Source organism: Schistocerca cancellata, chromosome 7, assembly GCF_023864275.1.
Source record: "Schistocerca cancellata isolate TAMUIC-IGC-003103 chromosome 7, iqSchCanc2.1, whole genome shotgun sequence".
Taxonomy (NCBI): domain Eukaryota; kingdom Metazoa; phylum Arthropoda; class Insecta; order Orthoptera; family Acrididae; genus Schistocerca; species Schistocerca cancellata.
In genome coordinates, this window is record NC_064632.1 from 149,856,876 (window position 1) to 149,883,141 (window position 26,266).

At 43.2% G+C, this 26,266-nt stretch overlaps 1 protein-coding gene across 1 annotated transcript in view; it reads right to left on the reverse strand.

The window, feature by feature from the left end:
* Nucleotides 1–25,976, reverse strand: part of LOC126092671 (orexin receptor type 2-like) — a 98,033-nt gene extending 72,057 nt beyond the window's left edge. The window contains exon 1 of the mRNA XM_049908392.1: nt 25,781–25,976. Within this exon, the coding sequence (XP_049764349.1) occupies nt 25,781–25,976 (196 nt within the window). The remainder of the gene's footprint in view (nt 1–25,780) is intronic.
* Between the last annotated feature and the right edge of the window lie 290 nt (nt 25,977–26,266).

The following is a 26,266-nucleotide window of genomic DNA, read 5'->3' on the forward strand; positions in this document are numbered from 1 at the left end:
ACGAACTTCTGATACTTTCTGTGGTGTCACCGCCAGACACCACACTTGCTAGGTGGTAGCTTTAAATCGGCCGCGGTCCATTAGTACATGTCGGACCCGCGTGTCGCCACTGTCAGTAACTGCAGACCGAGCGCCACCACACGGCAGGTCTAGAGAGACGTACTAGGACTCGTCCCCAGTTGTACGACGACTTTGCTAGCGACTACACTGACGAAGCCTTTCTCTCATTTGCCGAGAGATAGTTAGAATAGCCTTCAGCTAAGTCCATGGCTACGACCTAGCAAGGCGCCATTAACCATTTCTATAGAGAGTCTCACTTGTATCATCAAGAATGCTGTATACAAATGATGGATTAAAGTTAAGTATAACCGCAGCTACGTACTTTTCTTTATAGCATTCATTACGTATCCTGTTCCAGACTTCACGCCAGTCGGCGTGAGTTGACGCGTGCCCTTTCGGTTTCCTCGCCTTGTGTCTAGACTGTCTTGTCTAGACACAACACTTTCATTTATGCCCTTCATTATTGCTTCGATAAAGAGTGACATGAAGTTAAATTGTAGTAATTCACAGTTTGTTTAGTATGTTACCAATTGTCGCATCTCTGAATGAAAATACAATGAAGATTATCAGTTAAGTCGGAATGTTATAAGTTTACACATTTTTGCATGCTGAACACATCAGCGATGTCAGTCTCTCGTTTCCAGACGGTGTGCTGTTGAGTAAAGCACGGGAAAGCACATAGGTAACACTCGAATTGAGGAGAGACGCAGTCTTGTGCATTAGTAGTTGATGAGTGCAGGGGTAGCGTCTCTGACTAATAATCAAAATGTTGTCTATTCCAGGTCAGAAAACCGCCACTGCATAAATTTCCATTGATAATCATCATTGGCGGGCGAAGACTTCCGGTATAAGCAGTCACCCTCAACCTGGTAACGGCCTTGTCAAAGAGGGCGGAGGAGCGGACAGCGGTTCAGGGCACACTCTTGTCCTTGGGATGGGAAACTGCCCATAAAGGTGTAAGCAGCAACAATGAACAACGGCATGAGGACACAGAAGGCAATGGAAACCACTGCATTGAAGACACGTAACGCGTATCGGTAGGACATGTGGCCTGTGATTGAAAAAGAGTTATAATGATCTCTCCGCTGGCAAATGATTCCGGAATAGTCCCGCATTCGGATCTCCGGGAGGGGACAAGTAAGGGGGAGATAAACATAAGAAAAGACTGAATAAAAACAAGGAAAGCACAAAGTTTTACGAGTCGGGCCGTGATATGTTAGAAGCTTGAACGAGATAAGGAAGTCTTCTTTTATGCGAACCGCCATGAACTCCTCTCCTGTGCCAACCTCTTAACCTAAGAGTAGCACTAGCATCCAGACATTTCTTCTTCTAATTAGGGCCTATTTTGGATACTAGTAGACTTTTCTTGGCCGGGAATGGCCTTTTCGCCATTGACAGTCAGCTTTTGATGTCCATCTTGCTCCGTCCATTATTGGTTACTTTTACTTTCTAGGATGCAAAATTCCTTACTTAATGTACCAGTGTATCGATATAAAGTACACAATGGACTAACTCTGAAGTATGTGTGGTTCTAATTATGTGCCTGCCTGTGTGGCCGAGCCGTTTTAGAGGCTACAGACTGGAACCGCGCGACCGCTACGGTCGCAGGTTCGAATCCTGCCTCGGGCATGAATATGTGTGATGTCCTTAGGTTAGTTAGATTTAAGCAGTTCTAGGGGACTGATGACCTCCGAAGTTAAGTGCCATAGTGCTCAGAGCCATTTCTGCTACTTCTCATTACTTACGTCTTTCTTCGATTTACTTTAAATCCATATTCTCTACTCATTAGACTGTTCATACCATCAGGAAATCATATAATTCTTCTTCACTTTCACTCGGAATAGCAATGTCATCAGCGAGTCGTATCACTGATATCCTTTCACCTTGAATTTTAAATCAATTTCTGAAACTGTATGGACCTCTTTAAAAAGGGCCATCACACAAGCTGGAAAGAAAAAAATAGGTACATAAAAGGTAACTACGAAGAAACCATGGGTATCAGAAGAAATAATTCAGTTGATCGTCAAAAGGAGAAAGTACAACAATGTTCCGGGAAACTCAAGAATAGAGAAATAAAAAACGCTAAAGTTTAAAGTAAATAGGAAGTGCAGGGAAGCTAACACGTAATGGCTGCATGAAAAATGTGAAGATATTGAAAAAGAAATGATTATCGGAAGGACAGACTCAGCGTACAGGGAAGTCAAGAAATTAAAAGCAAGGGTGGTAACATTAAGAGTGCAACGGTAATTCCGCTGTTAAATGCAGAGGAGAGAGCGGATAGGTGGAAAGAATACACTGAAAGCCTCTATGAGTGGGAATATTTGTCTCATGTGATAGGAGAAGAAACAGGAGTCGATTTAGAAGAGATAGGTGTCCAGTATTAGAGTCAGAAGTTAAAAGTGCTTTGGAGGACTTAAGATCAAATAAGGCACAAGGGATAGATAACATTCCATCACAATTTCTTAAATAATTGGGGAAAGTGGCAACAAAACGACTGTTCATGTTGGTGTGTAGAAAGTATGAGTCTGGCGACATACCATCTGACTTTCGGAAAAACATCATCCGCACAATTCCGAAGACTGCAAGAACTGACAAGTGCAAGATTTATTACACGATCAGGTCAACAACTCATGCATGCAAGTTGCTCACGAGAACAATATACAGAAGAATAGGAAAGGAAACTGAGGATGTGCTAGATGACGATCGGTTTGTCTTTAGAAAAGGTAAAGGGACGAGAGAGGCAATTCTGACGTTGCGGTTGATAATGGAAGCAAGACTAAAGGAAAATCAAAACATCTTCATGTGATTTGTCGACCTAAAAAAAGCGTTCGGAGACTTAAATGGGGCAAATTGCTCGAAATTCTGAGAAAAGTAGGGTTAAGCTGAAGGGAGAGACGGGTAATATACAATATGTACAAGCTTGAAGAGGGTGTAATAAGAGTGGGCGACCAAGACCGGAGTGCTCGGATTGAAAAGGTTGTAAGACACGGATTTAGTCTTTCGCCCCTACTGTTCAGCCTGTACATTGAAGAAGCAATGATGGAAATACAAGAAAGTTTCAGGAGTGGAATTAAAATTCAAGGTGAAAGGATAGTAATGATGCGATTCGCTGATGACATTGCTATTCTGAATGAAAGTGAAGAAGAATTACATGATCTCCTGGCGGTATGAACAGTCTAATGAGTTCAGAATATGGATGAAAGTAAATCGAAGAAAGACGAAAGTAATGAGAAGTAGCAGAAATGAGAACAGTCAGAAACTTAACATCAACATTGATGGCCACTAAGTTCGTGAAGTTAAAGAATTGTCCATCCTAGCCAATAAAGTAACCAACGGCGGACGGAGCAAGGAGGACAGACTAGCAATGGCGAAAAGGGCATTCCTTGCCAAGAGAAGTCAACCAGTATCAAACATAGGCTTTAATTTTAGGAAAACATTTCTCAGAATGTACTTCTGGAATACAGCATTGTATGGTAGTAAAACATGGACCTGTGGGAAAACCAGAACAGAAGAGAGTCGAAGCACTTGAGATTTGGTGCTACAGACGAATGTTGAAAATTAAGAGGACTGGTAAGATAAGGAATGAGAAGATTCTGCTCAGGATCGGAGACGGATGAAATATGTGAAAAATAATAAGGAGAAGGGAGAAGATGATAGGACATCTGTTAATACATGAGGGAATGACTCCCGTGGTACTAGAGGGAGTTGTAGAGGGCAAGAACTGTAGAGGAAGACAGAAATTGGAATACATCCAGCAGGTAATTGAGGACGTTGGTTGCAAGTCCTACTGTGAGATGAAGAGATTGGCACAGGGGAGGAATTCTTGGTGGTCCGCATCAAACCAGTAAAAAAAACTGTTATTGTGTCCGATAATAGCTACGGGTTGGCAATCAGGGAGGATTATGAGTCACAGTAATTAGTTTTCTCCCATTTACATACGTTAAATAACATTGCATTAGTAATCCAAGGAAACAAATTATGTAATACAAATGTAGAAGCTGAAATAATGGTTAATGACGATTCGCAGAAAGACAATGCCAGTTTTCGTAGTAGTTTCGAATTTGCTAATGCACCATTAAAAGAAGTGAATACAATTTGGGAGTACGTTCATTTGCCATTTACAAATATTTCCGAAACCATTTCACCACTGTTAAAGAAAATATGTTTGGTAAAATTTGCATTGTCGCGCCTTACACATTTTCGTGAACAATAATTTGTAATTCTGAGGAGAGAATCAAAAACTAGTTCGCTAAAACAACTTAAAACAGATAAGAATAATGAGGCAAACTGCATCCCAATGATTTATTTTACCTTTTCATTCTGTGGGTGCTGCCTGTATCAGGTTATCTGTTGCGTGGTAAGAATTTGTTGTAAATTAAACAATCATTTTCGACAGAATATGGGAACATTTTTCAATTAGTGAAATTTCATGTAAATTCAACACATGCATTTTTGTAATATGACACATTTAAATTGAGTAACAGTTAGCCATTCTGAATATTCTTGTGACTGATTTTTTAATGGAATCTTGTTGACACACAGGCAGATGATTTTAGTCAGCCATAGTCAGTGTCAGTGTCGTCGTAACTGCCGCCTGCTTCACGTCTGCTGTGCAGCGAGCTACCTTAATTTAAGTATTAACTGTATTTTTCTTACTTGTCACTTCTTCTTCCGTGTGTATTTGCTTTTAGGAAGCTTTAATTTTCGAGTGCTCTTAATAGTGTTCCATAGATTTCGTGTTTGTTTTGAATACAGTCAGAGAGAGTCCCTGTAGTCAACCATAGTGCCAGTAGTGCTAGAGTTTGTTTTCAATACAGTCCAGAGACAGGTAGTGCTATTTTCATTGTTTTCTACAAGAAGTGGCTAGCAACCACAGTTTAGTGAATAAGCAGCCGCCTTTAGTGAATTAGCAGTCTAGTTAAAGGTTGATTAACTCTCTTCAGTAAATTGTTTCCTTAGGATGGATAGGATGTGTGACTGCTGTGTACGGACGCAGGAGGAGCTGGCCACTGTTCGCGAACAGCTGAGCGTGTTGATGGCCGCGGTCAGCCGTCTTCAGGCTGCTGCCTCGGAGTGTAGCGGCAGTGGGGAGTCTGGTGCGTCGCAAGGTACACCCCAGGTGTTACATGCTTCACCCACTGTCCCTGCTGTCGAGACATCTTCGCGGGTACCGGGCGCGGTTGAGCCACCCTCTCCCCAAGGGGAGTGGCGGGTTCAGCGGCGTTCGCGGCGCACGAGGCGGAAGGTCAATGTGGAGGCTGGCCGTGTGGCATCGCCCGCTCTGCCTGTGAGGGGACATGTGGCTGCTCCTTCAGCAAGGTCCGAGCAGGCACACGGGGGGAGGGGTTTATTAGTTATTGGGAGCTCCAACGTTAGGCGGGTGATGGAGCCCCTTAGGGAAATAGCGAGAAGGTCGGGGAAGAAGGCCAGTGTTCACTCTGTCTGCTTGCCGGGGGGGTCTCATCCGAGATGTGGAGGAGGCCCTACCGGCGGCGATAGAGAGCACTGGGTGCACCCGACTGCAAATTGTTGCTCATGTCGGCACCAATGACTCCTGCCGTCTGGGTTCAGAGGTCATCCTCAGTTCGTACAGGCGGTTGGCGGAATTGGTGAAGGCGGAAAGCCTCGCTCGCGGGGTGGAATCAGAGCTAACTATTTGTAGTATCGTTCCCAGAACCGATCGCGGTCCTCTGGTTTGGAGCCGAGTGGAAGGCTTAAACCAGAGGCTCAGACGATTCTGCGGAGATCTGGGGTGCAAATTTCTCGACCTCCGCTATCGGGTGGAGAAATGTAGGGTCCCCCTGAATAGGTCAGGCGTGCACTACACGCCGGAAGCGGCTACAAGGGTAGCGGATTACGTGTGGAGTGCACATGGGGGTTTTTTAGGTTAGAGAATCCCCTCCCTAGGCCCGACAAGACGCCTCCTGAGACGCGGCAAGATAGGAGTAGGCAAAATGCAACAGGGAATAACAATATTAATGTGCTAATAGTAAACTGCAGGAGCGTCTATAGAAAGGTCCCAGAACTGCTCTCATTAATAAACGATCACAACGCCCATATAGTACTAGGGACAGAAAGTTGGCTGAAACCAGACGTAAACAGTAACGAAATCCTAAACTCAGATTGGAATGTATACCGCAGAGACAGGCTGAACAGTGAAGGGGGAGGCGTGTTTATAGCGGTAAGAAGTGCAATAGTATCGAAGGAAATTGACGGAGATCCGAAATGTGAAATGATTTGGGTGAAGGTCGCGGTTAAAGCAGGCTCAGACATGGTAATTGGATGTCTCTATAGGCCCCCTGGCTCAGCAGCTGTTGTGGCTGAGCACCTGAAGGATAATTTGGAAAATATTTCGAGTAGATTTCCCCACCATGTTATAGTTCTGGGTGGAGATTTTAATTTGCCGGATATAGACTGGGAGACTCAGACGTTCATAACGGGTGGCAGGGACAAAGAATCCAGTGAAATTTTTTTAAGTGCTTTATCTGAAAACTACCTTGAGCAGTTAAACAGAGAACCGACTCGTGGCGATAACATATTAGACCTTCTGGTGACAAACAGACCCGAACTATTTGAAAAAGTTAACGCAGAACAGGGAATCAGTGATCATAAAGCGGTTACGGCATCGATGATTTCAGCCGTAAATAGGAATATTAAAAAGGGTAGGAAGATTTTTCTGTTTAGAAAAAGTGACAAAAAACAGATTTCAGAGTACCTGTTGGCTCAACACAAAAGTTTTGTCTCAAGTACTGATAGTGTTGAGGAACAGTGGACAAAGTTCAAAACCATCGTACAATATGCGTTAGATGAGTATGTGCCAAGCAAGATCGTAAGAGATGGAAAAGAGCCACCGTGGTTCAACAACCGAGTTAGAAAACTGCTGCGGAAGCAAAGGGAACTTCACAGCAAACATAAACATAGCCAAAGCCTTGCAGACAAACAAAAATTACGCGAAGCGAAATATAGTGTGAAGAGAGCTATGCGAGAGGCGTTCAATGAATTCGAAAGTAAAGTTCTATGTACTGACTTGGCAGAAAATCCTAAGAAATTTTGGTCTTATGTCAAAGCGGTAGGTGGATCAAAACAAAATGTCCAGACACTCTGTGACCAAAATGGTACTGAAACAGAGGATGACAGACTAAAGGCCGAAATACTAAATGTCTTTTTCCAAAGTTGTTTCACAGAGGAAGATTGCACTGTAGTTCCTTCTCTAGATTGTCGCACAGATGACAAAATGGTAGATATCGAAATAGACAACAGAGGGATAGAGAAACAATTAAAATCGCTCAAAAGAGGAAAGGCCTCTGGACCTGATGGGATACCAGTTCAATTTTACACAGAGTACGCGAAGGAACTTGCCCCCCTTCTTGCAGCGGTGTACCGTAGGTTTCTAGAAGAGCGTAGCGTTCCAAAGGATTGGAAAAGGGCACAGGTCATCCCCGTTTTCAAGAAGGGACGTCGAACAGATGTGCAGAACTATAGACCTATATCTCTAACGTCGATCAGTTGTAGAATTTTGGAACACGTATTGTGTTCGAGTATAATGACTTTTCTGGAGACTAGAAATCTACTCTATAGGAATCAGCATGGGTTTCGAAAAAGACGGTCATGTGAAACCCAGCTCGCGCTATTCGTCCACGAGACTCAGAGGGCCATAGACACGGGTTCACAGGTAGATGCCGTGTTTCTTGACTTCCGCAAGGCGTTCGATACAGTTCCCCACAGTCGTTTATTGAACAAAGTAAGAGCATATGGACTATCAGACCAATTGTGTGATTGGATTGAGGAGTTCCTAGATAACAGGACGCAGCATGTTATTCTCAATGGAGAGAAGTCTTCCGAAGTAAGAGTAATTTCAGGTGTGCCGCAGGGGAGTGTCATAGGACCGTTGCTATTCACAATATACATAAATGACCTGGTGGATGACATCGGAAGTTCACTGAGGCTTTTTGCAGATGATGCTGTGGTGTATCGAGAGGTTGTAACAATGGAAAATTGTACTGAAATGCAGGAGGATCTGCAGCGAATTGACGCATGGTGCAGGGAATGGCAACTGAATCTCAATGTAGACAAGTGTAATGTGCTGCGAATACACAGAAAGATAGATCCTTTATCATTTAGCTACAAAATAGCAGGTCAGCAACTGGAAGCAGTTAATACCATAAATTATCTGGGAGTACGCATTAGGAGTGATTTAAAATGGAATGATCATATAATGTTGATTGTCGGTAAAGCAGATGCCAGACTGAGATTCATTGGAAGAATCCTAAGGAAATGCAATCCGAAAACAAAGGAAGTTGTTGCTTGTTCGCCCACTGCTTGAATACTGCTCAGCAGTGTGGGATCCGTACCAGATAGGGTTGATACAAGACATAGAGAAGATCCAACGGAGAGCAGCGCGCTTCGTTACAGGATCATTTAGTAATCGCGAAAGCGTTACGGAGATGATAGATAAACTCCAGTGGAAGACTCTGCAAGAGAGACGCTCAGTAGCTCGGTACGGGCTTTTGTCAAAGTTTCGAGAACATACCTTCACCGAAGAGTCAAGCAGTATATTGCTCCCTCCTACGTATATCTCGCGAAGAGACCATGAGGATAAAATCAGAGAGATTAGAGCCCACACAGAGGCATACCGACAATCCTTCTTTCCACGAACAATACGAGACTGGAATAGAAGGGAGAACCGATAGAGGTACTGAAGGTACCCTCCGCCACACACCGTTAGGTGGCTTGCGGAGTATGAATGTAGATGTAGATGTAGATGTAGATGATTTTCGTATTAATTATAACAATATTCCTATTAGGTAATTTGCAGAAATAATTTCATGTTAAAAAGTATGTTAACTATAATGATTCTAGATCTTTACCTGTAATCGGAATTTAAAAGTCAGACAGTTTTCAGATTATTACCGAGAATTTCAGTTATACACAGTTTCATCGTAAAACTTACAGACAACTTTCAACAGGTTGAACTTTACACTCTTTTTCATTCAAGGCACATTCCTCTTTGCCTTATTATTGTTACTTATTGTTTCTTGTACAAATTGTGTATTACCCTCCTATCCTGTGTCAAATTTTCTGTCGATTTCAGGTATCTTTAACAAGTTTTTAAAATCGACCGCTGCCTCTAGGGCAACAAATCCTTTGACAGTGTCTTGATTTTTTCTGTATTTATTTCATTATCATGGGTAACATAGATGTCCGGTGCTTTCTTCTTTCCTAAAGCCTACTAATTGATCGTCACGTGAAAGATCCTCAGTTTCTTGTTCCATTCATACGTATCTTGTTCTGATTAGCAAATTGCACTCATGAACTGTGAGGCTCAGTCTGCGAAGTTCTTTCATGTATCTGGCCGCACAATCTTTGGGATCGAGTATACGATAATTTTTTCTGAAGTCCAATGACATGACTCCTTTCTTCTACGTCATACTTTAATTCAATAATTACTTTGTTGGCACTTCCCTGAGTGATTTTAAAAATTTTATGCATTTCGTCTACTCTGTCAAACAGTGGATCTCCTATGCTTTCAAATCAACATTCATTTCTTCTTCTTTTAAGTCTTCGAACAGGCACTAATTCTACGCTTTCCCTCAATCGTCTTCCTCCTGTAACTCAACAGTCGAATTTCTTTCCCATTCGACACCTATACTGCTACTTTACCTGTAAGGTTACGATGGGTCGAATCCATCCACGTTTCAATAAATTGGCTTTCGATTTCTTCGCGTTTTTCCTACAGGTATTTCGCTTCATCCTCCCTGCACTTCTTACTGATTTCACTAATAAGTAACTAATACTGCTGTATTCTTTTTTATTATTTTTGTATTTATTTCTATCGTTGATCAATTGAATTCTTCCAATAAAAGATTACTGGTCAGAGGGCAGCGAGTTGGACTAATAAATCATAGTACTGTGGAAGTGGGTTCGACCCCAGCCACTTCTAAACGCAAATCGTCACTTTTGGTTGGGATCACACTCTGAAAAATTACTGTCAGTATGCAAACGAACGTGTCAAAAGAGCTTAGGTGAGCTGATATGGGACCAGGGCAACGTCTCGCTCTAGGTCAGGAAACAGGCCGTAAAAGCGTACACGCCAGCAATGATCAACATAAAGAACATGCAGAAGACAATGGAAACCCATGGAGGTATGCAATAAGTAGTCGACATTCAAATGCCTAGCGGTGATTATATTCGAACCACTATGGGAATCTGCAGATATTTGGTGCAATATATTATTATATTAATGACAATTGACTTTTCTTCTTTTGCGAGAACTGAAGGGTGATCTGTTTAAGAGTTAAAACGATGCAACAGCAAGAACCGCATAAAATATTTTTTTTATTGAGGGCACCCGGTTTCAACAGACTATGCTGTCATCTTCAGGTCTTAAAATCTTTTGTTGTAAAACACGATCATTTTACGCTGACCTCACGTACAAGATGTTGAGTGATTAAAAATAGCACATTATAAAAGGTTTGTCATAAGTAAAATATTTAAAAAAATAAGCCACCTTGTGCAATAGGCTGTTCCCATACACATATTTCTCACAGTTGTTTGTTGCATTCTACAAACACGATACACAATAGTATAACTGTTTACATACGCTGGGAATATTCTAAATAGAGCAAATCCACTTTAAAGTTGGCTGCTGAATGGTCTTTAAATATTAATGATTAATCGTCTGAACAATGTTTGAAGTCTACATATCAAATTTTATTGTTCAGTTCGTGTTTTAAACGATATTTAGAGTGAGGCGGAATGCCATGTTTATATCTACAAATATACTGTAAGTCAGAAACGTCAGCCGGCCGCGGTGGTCTAGCGGTTCTAGGCACTCAGTCCGGAACCGCGCGGCTGCTACGTCGCAGGTTCGAATCCTGCCTCGGGCATGGATATGTGTGATGTCCCTAGGTTAGTTAGGTTTAAGTAGTTCTAAGTTCTAGGGGACTAATGACCACAGATGTTAAGTCCCACAGTGCTCAGAGCCATTTGAACCATTTTGAATCTGAAACGTCATGTGCCTGATGATGATTTGTAAAATACGAAACTGATAGCAATAAAAAGATAAGCTGCTGATAGTGTGTAACCTTATTTTCGACATGAAATGAGCGTCTGGCATCGTTGGTCGGGAGGCCCATCCGGGGAAGTTCGGCTGCCAAGTGCAAGTCGACGCCACACTGGGCGATATGCGCACGGGCGATGAGGATGAAATGATGACGAGGACAACACACCCCGAGAAAATCTCCAACCCAACCGGGAACAGAACCCGGGCCGCTTGCATGGGAGGCGAGCACGTTACCACCCAGCCAAGGAGGCGGACATTCCCGACATAAAGAGTTTTCACAGGAATGTGGCGTGTAATTGAGAAAATGGGTGTGTCGAATACCAGAGGTGTAAAAACCATGGAGAGCTCGCAGCTTGTGCTCTAGTGGCTAGAGCTGTTGCCTCAGAATTAGGGGGTTCTGGATTCGATTCCCGGACGGGTTGGGGAATTTCTCCCCCCTGGGACTTGGTTTTTGTGTTGTCCTCATCATTTCATCATCATTCAGGGAAGTAGCGTGACTGGACAGCGAAAAGATTGGCAATTTGTACGGGCGCTGATAACCACGCAGTTGAACGCCTCACAAAGCAAAATCGTCATCACCATCATTATATGGGATGCAGAAAAATGAGAAAAAGGAAATAAGAGTACTAAATCTCGACGTAGGGGGTGGGGGTTGGGGGGTCGAGTACATTAAACAGGAAGAAGATAAAGATATTTGGGCAGAGGAATGTAGGGTACAGGATTAGTCAAAAATGGTTCAAATGGCTCTGAGCACTAAGGGACTTACCATCTATGGTCATCAGTCCCCTAGAACTTAGAACTACTTAAACCTAACTAACCAAAGACGTCACACACATCCATGCCCGAGGCAGGATTCTAACCTGCGACTGTAGCGGTCGCGCGGTTCCATACTGAAGCGCCTAGAACCACTCGGTCACAACGGCCGGTTGGTCAACATCTATACTGTTTATTTCTTTTATTTTAGTGGCTAGGGTGGTACTCATTACACAGGCTTGAAGCCATTCCACATATCCAGCGACCTTATAATGAAACGAATTATTGAAAAACAACGTCATTTTTCTCTTTAAATATGTAGTCTCCTCGTGGCCACTCTCGAACGACATGATTTTTGTTATGTGACCAAGTACTGAGCACCGTTGTTGTGAATAAATCAAGTTAAAGTGTTGCTTATTACCGTATTTACCAAAGAATAAGATAAATTCAGTTTTATTTATTATGGATTTCTCGTTACCTGGTTGATACCCTTTCACCCTGAGTTTTAATGCTGCTACTAAACCTTTCTTTTCCGAGGGTGATTTGAAAAGTTCTGGGAATCACTACGAGAGGTCAGCCCTAGCGCAACGAGTTGTTCACGTGATGTTCATTGGACTGTTGGCTGTAATCACGTGCCACGACAGAGCTCTTGGAAGAGAGCTGTGGCGGTGACATGGCTCCGTTGTTGTTCCCGCGTAGTGATTCGCGAAGATGGAAAAAATCGAGATTTGAGCAGTGAGTGAGTACTTTGTAAAGAAAGAAACGAAAGTAAAGGAAATTCGATTTCCAGAATACACTGGGGGACTCTGCTCCTTCATATTCAATTGTTGTCAAGTGGACAAATGAATTTAATTTTGGTCGGGAGAGCTTAGATGATGATCCGCGCAGTGGTCGGCCAAGATGTATCTCTACTCCAGAAATCATTGCAAAAGTGCACAAAATATCCTGGAGGTTCGCCGATTGAAACTGCTTGAAACTGCTCACGCCTGCCAGATGTCATCTGAAAGGGTATATCACATTTTAACTTAAGAATTAGAAAATAAAAAATTATTTGCAAGATAGGTGCCGCGACTCTTGACGCTGGATAAAAACGCATGAGGATAGACGTATCGAAACAAATTTTGGTCCGTTTTACGAGAAACGAACAAGATTTTTTGCACCAGTTTGTGACAGCAGATGAAACTTGTGTGCACTACTATACCCCACAGAGAAAACAACAGTCAAAGCAGTGGAAAAATGCTGATTCTCCTCCAGAAAAGAAAGCAAAGACAATTCCTTCGGCGGGAAAGGTCATGGCATCAGTGTTCTGGGATGCGAAAGGGATTCTGTTTGTAGATTATCTCCCTACTGGGTACACAATTACTGGAGAAAACTATGCAGGTCTCCTGCACAAATTGCAACAAAAGATACGCGAAGAAAGGCCAGGTTCAGCAAGGAAGAAAGTCATCTTCCAACAAGACAATACGCGCCCGCAAACACTTGCCGTCGATCTGGCAAAATTAGACGAACTAAGGTATGAATTATTGTCACATCCGCCTTATTCACCTGATATGGCTCCTTCGGGCTTCTATCTCCTCCCAAAACTTAAAAATTTTCTTGGTGGACGAAGATTCACTGCAAAAGAATATTTGATACCCGAAATTGACAACTATTTTGCAGGCCTGGAAGAAGTTCATTTTGGAGATGGAATCAAGGCACTGGAACATCGTTTTACCAAATGCATTAATCTACAAAGAGACTAAATTAAAAAATAAAACAAGTTTCAGTGATGTAAGTACCTTTTTATATTCCATTCCGAGAAATTTTAAAACCACCCTCGTAGTTCCGTCCTTCTTTCTTCCATGTTTGGATTGAAATATGGGGTCGAAAGACTACAGTCCTTTATTACAATTCTTCTAATCTGTAAACGTCGCTCTTGATAAAATTCTTATTTTTCCTTCTTGATTTTCGTACGTATTTATATTAGACGTCTTTCCCTATTAGTACACTTCTATCAAACCGTCAGCCCCGATACCTGAATGGGCAGTCTGCTTTCTGCAGCGCTCCGGCGAGGACGTCTTGTTTACGTCCCGTCCGCGAGGTCGGGAGTGCCCGTAGTTGCTTACTACTTCGTCGTCGCTAGTTTAGAGTCCATCACTACCGACGCAACATGGCACATTCATATGACAAACCACCTTCAAGATCAGTTTTCAACCCGATCATGCACGACCGCGAGCTTTTGAAGTGGAACGTTTTCTACGTGACGACGTTAAAATTGAACTGCGGGACATAATTGGCATCCATCTCTCTATCGCGAGCAGTGTTGCCTACGTCAAGTTAGTAAGTGACGAAGTGTGCAACAGAATCGTGCGCGCACATGCTAACGATCTTAAATTCAAACATTCTGATGGCCATATTGGGGCGGTCTCTATCGATCACGCGGGGCTTGGCCTCCGTACGACACACGTCTTCGAACTTCCGTTCGAAGTACTAACGGACGTCGTCACAGCGGCTTTCTAGCCTTACGGCAGAGTGGTCAGCCATATGGCCGAAAAATGGACCACCGTTCTTAACGGGGTACGACAGATCAAAACTGAACTGATCAACATGTACCATTATATCTTGTCATCGGCGGATGTAGGGCGATCATTTTGTGTTACGGTCAGCCACGCACTTGCTCCGGTTGTGGCCATGAAGGGCACGTCCTGTCGGATTGACTCCAACGACGGTTTACTCAAATCCCAACAGGTTAATTTATGCCTCCTTCTACGGTGACGACCCGTCCTCTCAATTATGCCAAGGTTGCACGGGCAGCAACCCTTTCCGATGCTGACCACATTCGACCGATAGCCGCCCGCGATTGCGAGACAATGATGGATTCTACAGACCGGATCCGGCCCCTACAACGGCGCCCCCACCTGAAGATAATCACAGACCGACCTTGCAAGAAGGCATGGATGCCAGGATGGACATTGACCCACGCTTTGTGCCGACAGCGGCTTCTCTTCCAGACACCGGAGGAGCTGAAGAAATCCACCCACATTCGGATACTGAAACACACGTCCGTAAACAACGTTCCCAGCGGTAACACAAGAGACGGCGGCGTGCTCCATCGGACGAGTGTTTGCAGCGATCGTCTGACATGAACTTTGGACCCTCCGACGACGGTACCGGCAGTACAGAGGCCGCTGTAACATCAAACTCAACAGATCGCCATGGTGACGGCTTCAGTCCCTCCGACCCCACAGAAGAGCAGGAAGACTAGCAGACAATCGCTGACGATTCCCAGCCAGTAGAGCCGACGGAGTCAGCGTCGAGTACCGCAGCAGCCACTAACAGCCACCAACGGGCCGATGGTATTTCATGGCGACTGGGCTGACGACAGTGAGGAAAACTCCTTTCCAATCGTGTCGGACGATACGCGGAGAACTTACCTTCCAGTGTTGATCCTTTCCTGCCATCAGATACAGTTACGAGACAGCCTTACAAGGGTATTGGTGGCCAACACGGGTGCTATGGATAGACTTCAAACTTATCGCTTTGCGACTATAAACATTATCACTACACGGACATGCGCTAAGTTATCCTTGCTTCAGGATTTGTTGAATTCTGCTTCCATCGATATAGCCCTTCTCCAGGAAGTGTACGTCGACGACTTCCCAGGCATATAGGTTACGATGCTTGCGTCTCTCCAGCTTCCCACACAGACAGCGGTGTCGCTGCACTTCTTCGGGAAGGGATAGTCGCGGACGATATCCTCTTACTGCCTGGGGCTAGAGGAATGCCACGCACAGTACTAGGTGTCCGCCTTATCAATATCTACGCACCTTCCGGGACGGACAAACGTCACGAACGTGCACGCATCTTTGCGGAAGACTTAGCCCAGCTCTTCCAAGGCCGCCACGACCATCTGGTGTTTGGAGGTGATTACAACTGCATACTGGCGCCCAGAGACCAACTCCCACGACATAATCAGAGCCCGGAACTCGAGACGCTAATTCGAGAAGTGCAGATAGTGGACACTTGGGAACATCTTCACGGCCACCGACCGGGATTCACACGCGAGTCACTCTTCAAGTCGCATCGACCGGATTTATGTCTTACGCTCTCTCACCGATGGAACACATGATGCGGAACTGTGGCCTGCAGCTTTCTCGGACCACTCATCTTACATTCGTGCTGTCACCCTGCGGCGGCAACAAGTGTGGAGAAGCCGCAGCCCATGAAAATGAAACATCGCTCACCTGTCGTACCCGGATTTCCGCCAAGCCGCTGAGGATACGTGGCATTCGTATGAAAATCGCCTCCGTGCATATCCCACAACGATCCGCTGGTGGTTGGACTGCGCCAAACCGGCACTGAGGCGAACGTTGATAACCTACGGTCGCGACCACGCTGCTTGGCGTAGACATACACTCGATTTTTACTTCAGGGTACTGTGCGACTGCGATGCTATGGCGCCGTCTCCGGAACGACAAACGGCGGTCCACCGTGCTAAGGCTCAGATCATCAGTAATATGCGACGTCACCTAGAGGGGCTGGCCATCCGCTCGAGGACGCAGTATCGGATACCGAGCGAACGCCCATCGATGTTCCACGTTCTTCGTGTACGTAAACGACGCCAGCGCTACGGTCGCAGGTTCGAATCCTGCCTCGGGCATGGATGTGTGTGATGTCCTTAGGTTAGTTAGGTTTAAGTAGTTCTAAGTTCTAGGGGACTTATGACCACAGCAGTTGAGTCCCATAGTGCTCAGAGCCAATAAACGACGCCAACGAGCGTTGATACGCTTCATCGACACGGAGGACGGTCGTCTCCTCACCACGCAACAAGACATAAAAACAGCTTGCTAAGATCATTATTCCCTTGCTCTATTCCCCTCAGACCCCTGATCTGACAGCACTTGAGGACGTCTCTCAGACGATTTACGGCACCTTCACCCAGGCAATGGAAGCAGCCTTGATGGAAGAAATTAAGGAAGAAGAAGTGATCGACGCCATTAGAGAAGGAGCTGTCAACAAGTCCCCGGGTCCTGATGGCCTCCCCTTGGAATTTTGCCGGACTTTTCAGCATTTATTAGCCACTCGATGGACGGACATCTGTCGCGAACTACTATCCCCGGAAGTTCCGCTTCCTGCGGCCCTTGTGGAAGGGATGATTATTCCTATTCAAAAACCGTCTGGTGGCTCACGACTGCAGGACTACCGCCCGTTGACGCTATTGCAATGCGACTTTAAGATCTTTTCTCGACCGTTGGCGGCGCGGATACACCAGACCTTACGAAACATCATCTCACCCGATCAAACGTCATTAGAAGGCTACAATAATATTCAAACAGCACTCACTGAATATCGTGACTTGATCTCACTGTCGAGGCCATGTCGTCTGAAGGGTGAACTGGCGGCAATCGATTTCAGTCAAGTTTTCGACCGAGTGGGCCACGACTATTTGGAAGCCGTCCTCCAACACATGCGGTGCCGACAGCCATACGTCACTGTCGTCATGCGACTACTCCGTGGGACGACATCCAATGTGATCGTCAACGGCCGATCTACGCAGCCCCTCACCATTTCTCGGTCGATACGCCAAGGCTGCCCTCTGTCCACTTTACTTTACGCTGTGGCCATGGAACCACTCCTATGCGGCCTGCGCCAACGACTAACGGATATAACGTTTCGAGGCCATACTTTCCGATGTAAAGGGTACGCTGACGACCTGGTGATTGTCATCCGCTACGGCGACGACATCGCTAGCGCACTGAATTGGATAGCGACATATAGCACGGTCACTGGTTGTCGTATCAACGTAGCAAATTTGATGGCGATGAACATCGGGGTCGGATTGTCTGAGGACAGCGTCACCCCCTTAAAGCTCAGAGATACTTTGAAATGTCTCGGCATTGATTTTACAGACGATATACGACGAACCACTGCTCACAACTTTCGACGGCTTTTACGAAATATTCGGACTAGGATTGCCAACAACCGCCTATGAGCCCTGGGCATCGTTCAACGGACCCAGTATGTCAACACACATTTAGCGTCACGCATTCCCGCATCGCCCAGATATTACCCATACCGGAGAAGTTAGCTCGCCGTATACTTGCAGCTTTTGGGTTCTTCGTGAGTTCAGGAATGCTTTTCAATATCAAATATGAGACTCTCACCCTTCCCCCGGATCGGGGAGGGTTTGGTCTTTATCACGTTCATGACAGAGCATATTAGTCAAACTATGGCACCGTAATGGAAGCAGTAGCACCGCCCTCCCTGTTGCCGCCTGTGCCGATAAACCACGTCCCCTCCTCGCTCTTCTACATCGGTGTCTTTTACCTCGAACTCAGTTACGTTCGACTTGCCTTACCAGCGACTCAACTGGCGACGGCAAAGACGGTTTATCGGGTCCTGCAACGTGGACGACCTGATAGCGTCGTGGAGAGGAAGCACCCGAACGTCAACGGGCGAGTGGTGTGGAGGACGATTGACCACGTAACACTGGACACTGATGTCACTGCGATGTGGTATATCACTTTTAACGGTAATCAGGTGACCAGATCAAGGCTATAGGCGATCCATTTGGTAGACTCACCTACGTGCACGAGCTGTGGCGTTCAAGACAACGATGAACACCGTCATAGCTGTGACGAGTCTACGGCAGTGTGGCACTTAGTGAAGCAAATGTCAGCATACTTCCTTCTCGTACGCCGAATCATATCGACTCCTACACAATCTTATTCCCGGATGAGACTTATTACCAACTCGCAAAAACTAATGCCATGACGTGGCTTTGTGGACATGCAGTGCATTATTTGTTTCAAGACGGCACTAAGGACACTTCAAACTTTTGGAACTCTTTGGAGGAACGACACTGCAAGATCCTCCGTAACCCAAAGTATCGACAATATTTTTCCAGTTATTTGTGGAGTGCGTTCCACGACCCTCCACGTAGTTGGAACATCACGGGTAAGAGAAGCTAAAATTACAAGACGATGATAGAACACTACACGGTACAACATGGGATCTACCTTGGTCATTACGAGAAGTCATACCTGGATGATACAGCAGATGGAGAGTTTCGTCGTGACCCCCCGCACTCTGTAGCAGTATTTGCGCCATTTCCTCTTTTTGTCCCCGGTGTGAAAAGGTCTTAACAGTTTTTTCTTCCCATTCGGTACAAGATGCAGCACCGGTTAATTGTGGTATGGATTCCAACCTTAGGTTTTGCTTCATGGCTTCCTTCGCCCCGCTCTTTGCTCTCTTTCTTTATACCCTTCGCTACAACTATAAACATGTTTTTAGCTATGTGCGTCCCCAACTCGACGCAACGAGTGTACTTACTAGTTTTCAGTTACTTACTGTTAAAAAAATTTAAAAAATTTAAAAAATTAAAAATAAATAAATAAAGTAACAAAAGAACATTCACAATAATACACCAATTGCGTCCTTTATACCACATCCCCAGGATGGTAGGGAGGAGACAACGTGGCCAGGCATCGGGTTGCGTCCCCTTCCCACCTTGCCTCCGCCACCCCACTACATGATCCATTTCCCACAAAAAAAGCTTTAAAGAAATATAATAAAAATATTTTAAAAAATGGTCAGCGCGACGAACTGCCGTCCTCAGGGGCCCGGGTTCGTTTCCCGGCTGGTTCGGGGATTTCCTCCGCTCAGGGACTGGGTGTTCTGTTGTCTTCATCATTATTCCATCCCCATCCGGCGCGCAGGTCGCCCAATGTGCTGTCGAATGTATTAACGCGCCCAGACGTGCCCCGAAAGGGGCCTCCCGGCCAATGACACCAAACGCTCATTTCCATTTTTTTCTATCAAACTTTTAGAAGTTCTAAAGGAGGAACTAAATGAAAGAGTTAACAGTGATGAATAGTAATAAATGCAAAAACTGCGTTGAAAATAAGTCATCGGCAACTCCCGCAGTTAAATCACAAACCAGGTCTATTAGAAGCTGTATAGAAGCTTTTAATTTGAGTATTTATATATACAGAGCTTTTAAGAATATGTACACACAATTATTGCAGGATATTACGTAGCTGCTATCTTTTCCGCCACCACATCTCTTCACGCATACAGCGTCTCGCTTCCGTGATTCTTCCGATAAACGTGTCATACCTTATACTGCTGACACACCACCCCTTCCTGCCCTGGGAGCAGCTTGCACCAGAAGGGCACGTCGTATAACCAATAACTGCACCCTGCTCGCAAAGCAGGCAGCTACACGTTGTTAGCGCAGGTAGGGGCGGGGGTGGTGGGAGCGAGGGAGGGGTAAGTCTTCTTCCGACAAAAGCGATGTGGATATCTATTCCTGTAGCGCGCCTCGTTTGACGTTAATTAGCCGGCGCCTGTCATGGGTCCATAGTAGTTAATTTGCACGTGTCCACGACAACGGTGGTGCTTGACACATGGCAGTCAGTTAATTTCATAGACAGCAAGCAAGGAGAATTACATAATGTGGAAATATTTGCTCTCTCTCTCTCTCTTTCTCTCTCTCTCTCTCTCTCTCTCTCTCTCTCTCTCCTTCTCTCTTTTCGTTCTTACTCTTCGAAAACTACAAGCGAGATCCTAATCTTCCTCATTTCCTCAAGTATTCATTCATCATTTTAGCATGTCCCCTTTCCTTTCTTCACACCACGTAACACATGTCATATTATTCACTAGATTCGAGCCCGCTGCTTCGCTCGCGTTTGCGTAGTAATTACAACAAAAGCAATTTTATAAACATATATGAGGCCTACAGAAAAACGAATAGGAGGGACAGGTTGGAATATCAACAATACTGTGGAAAGAACAATCTGCTACGCACCGTAATTAAGACACAGTCGAGCAGCTGATAGGCACGACGAAAAGAATGTTCATCACATACGATTTCTACCCAACCATTTTACATGAAGGAAAGAACACACAAAAACACATTCACACAATCATACACACAAAAGCCACGCGTGCATTATCGCTGTTTAATATTGCTGTAGCCAGAATCGCCGAATATTGATCATATTCCAACCTTGATATCCCATTGTTTGAGTTTGCCTAACGACTTTTGTCCTATCCCACAAACCAGTGATGTTTTCTTTCGTTACTATCCTCTAAGATGTTATTTCCCTCGGTGTCCGTTCTTTCTCTTATTTCCTGTGTTTTTCATTTCCTTCCAAATCGCGGATACTGCGACATCCGAGCAACATTGTGTCAACGGTCTCGCACCGCAAAACACTCGTCTAAGTGACCTGGTTGATTATTCGTACAATATCTCATGCCGTAAATTCCAATAATTATTCGTTGTTCATATATCCTCCCTCTTTAAAAAAGTTTCTGGCTAGAACAGCCGGAGACAGCGTACAGCAGACAGTGTGTGTGTTTTGTGTGTGTGATTGTATTTATGTGTGTATGTGCTCCGCATTCTTCTGAAGAAGACTTTGGCCGGAAACGTACGTGAACACTCTTTTCGACATGCCCGCTCCCTGCTCGGTGAGTGAGAAGCATTCTCTCTGCTTCAGAGTATAGTTATTCCCTCATGAATTTTGTAGTAAACAATCCGCTGCACTTCAACAGGAACAATGATGTACATAATTACAAAAGCGGAAGAAAAAATACATCAATACGCCATATTAAGGTTGTCTGCAGCACAAACAGGAGTTCACAATGCCTCAACGAAAAGCTTTGATGACTTACCCGATGACATAAAATGTCTGTCAGGGAGCAAAGTAAAATTTGAAACTAATCAGGAAGCGTTTCTCTTTGACAACTGCTCCCGTTATTGTAATATGTAAATGGTTATGGGTAGGAAATATTAACGTCTATATTTAATTAAAAACCATGATCACCAAGGAGGCATATTAAACGAATGTCGTTAACGTAGAATGACTCATTCCACATCATCACGATTTATCATGCAAATGACACATGGAACATGAAACTGACTGACTATTGGTGCATCGCAAACCATGGTATAGCTTTATATGCTTTGAAAACCTCAAAATGAAATTCAGAACTAAAATCAAGCAGATGATCAAAGTAGACGAACATTCCAGTTGAGATTTCCTAAGTTATTGCTGAACAACTAGTGGAATACTGGCGAGAGATATTCCAGGAAAAGAAGCAGATACGCTGCTGTTGGAAATGTAGGCCTACGTATTACACAGGTTATGTCACCATTACTAAAAATGAGACACATACTTGTTAAAGCAAATTTCAGTTTACGGGATCTAAGAATTTGAAAACGTTCCCCTAGTTACATTTAATGCATTTATTGCATTGTACAATGTTGAAATACGTTTTAAAATGTTACAACATCGACTTACGCTGTAAATTGCTATAATTGGCTACACTGAATGATGCATCATAGGTATCATTTCAGAGTGAGAAGATGTTTATCTACAGTAACACTAATACAGTGACAATATAATGAAACAAGAATTCTATTTTGCATGGAAGTATACCTCTATGCAGTTCTGTTTCTTTGACATTTCAATAATCGATCACTTTCATGACATGCACAAGATACGATAGCACCTTGCTTCTTTCCTCGTTGCACACGTTTATGGGGTAACAGAGAAGATGTAGGTAAGTTTTTTGCTAATGAGAATATTAAGAAGCTTGGGCATACGATTAGACAGCTGAAACCGTAATGAACAAGTAGCAGTCCCAGTAAGGAAACGAGCATTTGTTGTCAGTACGAATACAGTAAAACTGGAACTGAATGTATTACGAAAGCAACCTTTTCATATCAAATACTTCACTTCTTCATTATTCGAACAACAAAATACATGTTATCTATATTAACGAGGCCACATGTGTCGTATTACGGTAGTGAGGTCACATTCGAGAACAGAAAACTGTTCGAAATTGCATTCCTGACACTATGTTATTCATGTAAGTACTGTATTTTTTAGTTTTTAAAGCAGCTGTTCCGCACACACAATGAACAAGAATCAATGGCAAACAAGAGTCTGCTAATATTGGGAGCTGTTTAAGATGGCGACAGGCCCTGCCCACTAAGGCTTCAAACAACGTAAATCGTAAGTCTACAGCGCCATCTCCCTCCTTTCTTACATCGATGTTTATTAACGTAGAACAATTATACCTATGATTAAAGTTATATTTTACTTACACGTTCTGAAAGCACCATTCCTAGATTAAACTTCTGCAAGACTAAAGAACTCTCAATGCGTAACATGAAGTGCTGAATGCTTATATGGTCATACAACAAGTGTAGCAGTTATTGAACTATGTTGACTATTATATAAAATATAATAAATTTTATATAAAAGAATATTACGTATTTTACTCACTGGTAAAGTGACATTTACAAACAATAAAGGCAAACAACTGACACACTTGAAGTGGAACTATTATGTGCAATCGATGGGCTGATAGTGCATTATGATTTTTCACGACTGTACTTAGCGTATGGATGTATAAGTAAATCATGGAAATTCCTCAGAAAAATTTTGTTGGATAGTTCTGTTTGGTTATTTTGGATGTCTTTAGGGGATACACATTTGCGAAAATGAATTTCGGTTTCTTGGGGTATGTTCATTTTACTTCCTTTCTAAGCTGTGACTTACGTCTTTCCCTTGATGTCCATCTTCAGCGTTGTGAAGGGCAAATTTAGATTTGATTAAAGTTTTTAAACGAACAGCATCCATTTGTTTTCGGAAACATATATTGAATTTATTCTTGTTTGTCCAGTGTGTATCTTCTAACACGTCTTTCAAGTAAGTCTGTGCATTTCTGCTGCTGTTATTTTTAATACTAAGCATGGTTATGTAATTTGTTTTGTTATTTAAGTAAAACCTGATTCTGAAACTTCTTCCTCCTAAAGGTTTTCTACTTCATGTGACAGTCTTCCTAAATATGACATGTTCACATATTTTTCTGTTAGCTGTGACGCGGTGTTATTTAATGTTGGGGTGCCTCTGTGGTTGGTCATGTGGAAATTCAATTTGCTATTTAGCCCAACTATTAATTCTGGGTCGTGCTCCTGTTGCAAGCAGTTGTTTTAATTGTGTTTATTACATCAGTCTGGGCAGCTGTTTCTAATGGAATGTTTTGCATTTTGTTGCTCATTGTTCTGTGTGAAGGCATTATGTGCTTATTGGGGTGACATGAGGTTTTACTGATTGTGCCATCTGCGTATGTTGGTTTCTCCCTGTAAACTTGGGAATTATGTCTGTTGTTGAAGTTACTTATGGAGAGATCCAGGCAATTTAAACCTTTGACTATCAGGTGTTTAACAGCAAATTTGATATTCAGATGTATTTTGTTCATTTCTTTTGCCAGGTTCTCAGTTTCTTATGACGCAGCATCAAACAAGAGTGGTACACCACCGACAAATACTTTATAATATATTTCTTTGTGAACCATATAGAATGTTTAAAAGTGACTAATAGTAAATATCTACATTTATGTTTAACAAATACACAAAATGCCAAAAATCAAGGACATTTATTGCAAGAAAGCGTATGATTCTATTGCTCGAGAACCAGAAATGATAGAAAGAGACAAACTGGATTTGGATAGGAAAACAACTAAAATAATAAAATCCACTATTACAAATAAATTTTCAAAAGTTAAATTCCTGGGTGAAGTATCAGACACATAGGAAATGATAATAGCAGTAAGACAAGGATGAGGTTTCCCCATTATTGTTGGATTTGAGATGGGAATCAGGGAATGGAACAGAAATATAAAGAGATAAATAACAATGGGTTGCAAAAAGAAGAATATCAGAATAAACTGTACTACTTTTGATGATGATATGCTCCTATTTGCTGAAACAATTAAGAAGCAAAGGAACAATTTCTTGAACTAGAGAAAAAAGGAGCTAAATTAGGTCTCCATATTTCCGCTACAAAATAACAATTATGACAAACAACGTAAATCACAATAAATTCCAGAAGTCCAACAGCAGAAATCAGAAATAGTGAAAGAATTTAAATATATGGGGGAATGGATTAGCTGGAATATAACAGAAAGCAAAGCAATAGATTCCAGGAGACACAAACTTGAATTAGCCTTTCTATTGACGAAAGAGATATAAAACGAGAAATCCCTTTCGTGGGAGTCCAAAATTAATCATTACAAAACACTGATCAAGCCATAAGCATTTCATGCGCCAGAAATCATAACCATTAATCATATAGGCCAGACAGAACAATTAGGACTAAATGTAATTTAAAAAAATTAAGAAGAATCACAAAAACAAAATTTCAGCATAATAAAATAGTACACATCAGTAATGAAACTGAAGAACTCTCAGATACTATGCGAAAAGGCTGACTAAATTTTTATGGACGTCTTTTCAGAATGAACTCTAATAGGATAGCGAAACGGGTACTTGATCTATAACCACATAAAGAAATTAAGCGAATTAAAAATTACGGAAAAGTCATCACTCGATAGAACAGCTGACATAAGTGCTAAAGCCGAAAAAATAATGTTCCAAGCCACATTTAAAAAAAGGAAGACCCCCATAACCTCGGAAGAGGAGAGAAGACGGACAGAGAGAATGAAGAAATACTGGCCTCAAAGGAAGGAACAATATGCAAAGAAAAAACTGATTCCTCGTACTCCAAACAGGGTGAAACGGAAGAAGAAGAAGAAAAACAAGAAGAAGAATACACAATAAGATGTTATCAGTATCCATAACGAATAAGCTTAAATAAAATGTAATTGCGATTGCAAGTGTCTTATTGGAAGTGACTTGCGGAAGAAGGTTTATTCTTATTCTGACTGTCTTAAATAAACAAAAATTAAATTTATAATGTCTTCAGAAATACGTCAGTAGGGATTAAGGACGAACAGAACGAGAAATTGGTAACTACATCCGCAAAAAATGGAACAAAGGAGGAAGAGGGAGGGCAGATAACGAGCAGACACCCCTAAGATGGATATCTGTGGTTTCCGTGGAACGCTACTCACCGAACGCCAGAGCCAGCAGCCAGATAATGGCGATGGCCGTCTTGGCGCGGCCCGTCGTGGAGTTGAAGCGCAGCGGGAAGCAGATGGCGTACCAGCGGTCCACGCTGATGAACGTCAGCGTCAGCACCGACACCGCCACCGACACCGTCTGCAACAGCAGGCGCAGCGCCGGACGTACGTCACTCAGGGCCGACATTCCAGGGGGACTGAAGTCATTTGTATCAATTTAGTCACGGGGAGGGGCGGTTCGGGGCTGTGCAGTCTGCGAACTTGGCAGTATACCTCGGGTATTGACCTTCCACATATGTCTCAACATCTATACTTCACAAGCATACTTAAGGGGCTCCGGAAAGGCTCAAAATCATGAAAAGTTCAATTTTTACTTTTTTGCGTTTCCTGAATCTGCAGACTATTACCTTTTAATAGATATATAATTTATTCAATTCCGAAGACTACAACTATTTTTAAATTTTTTTTGAAATGTGT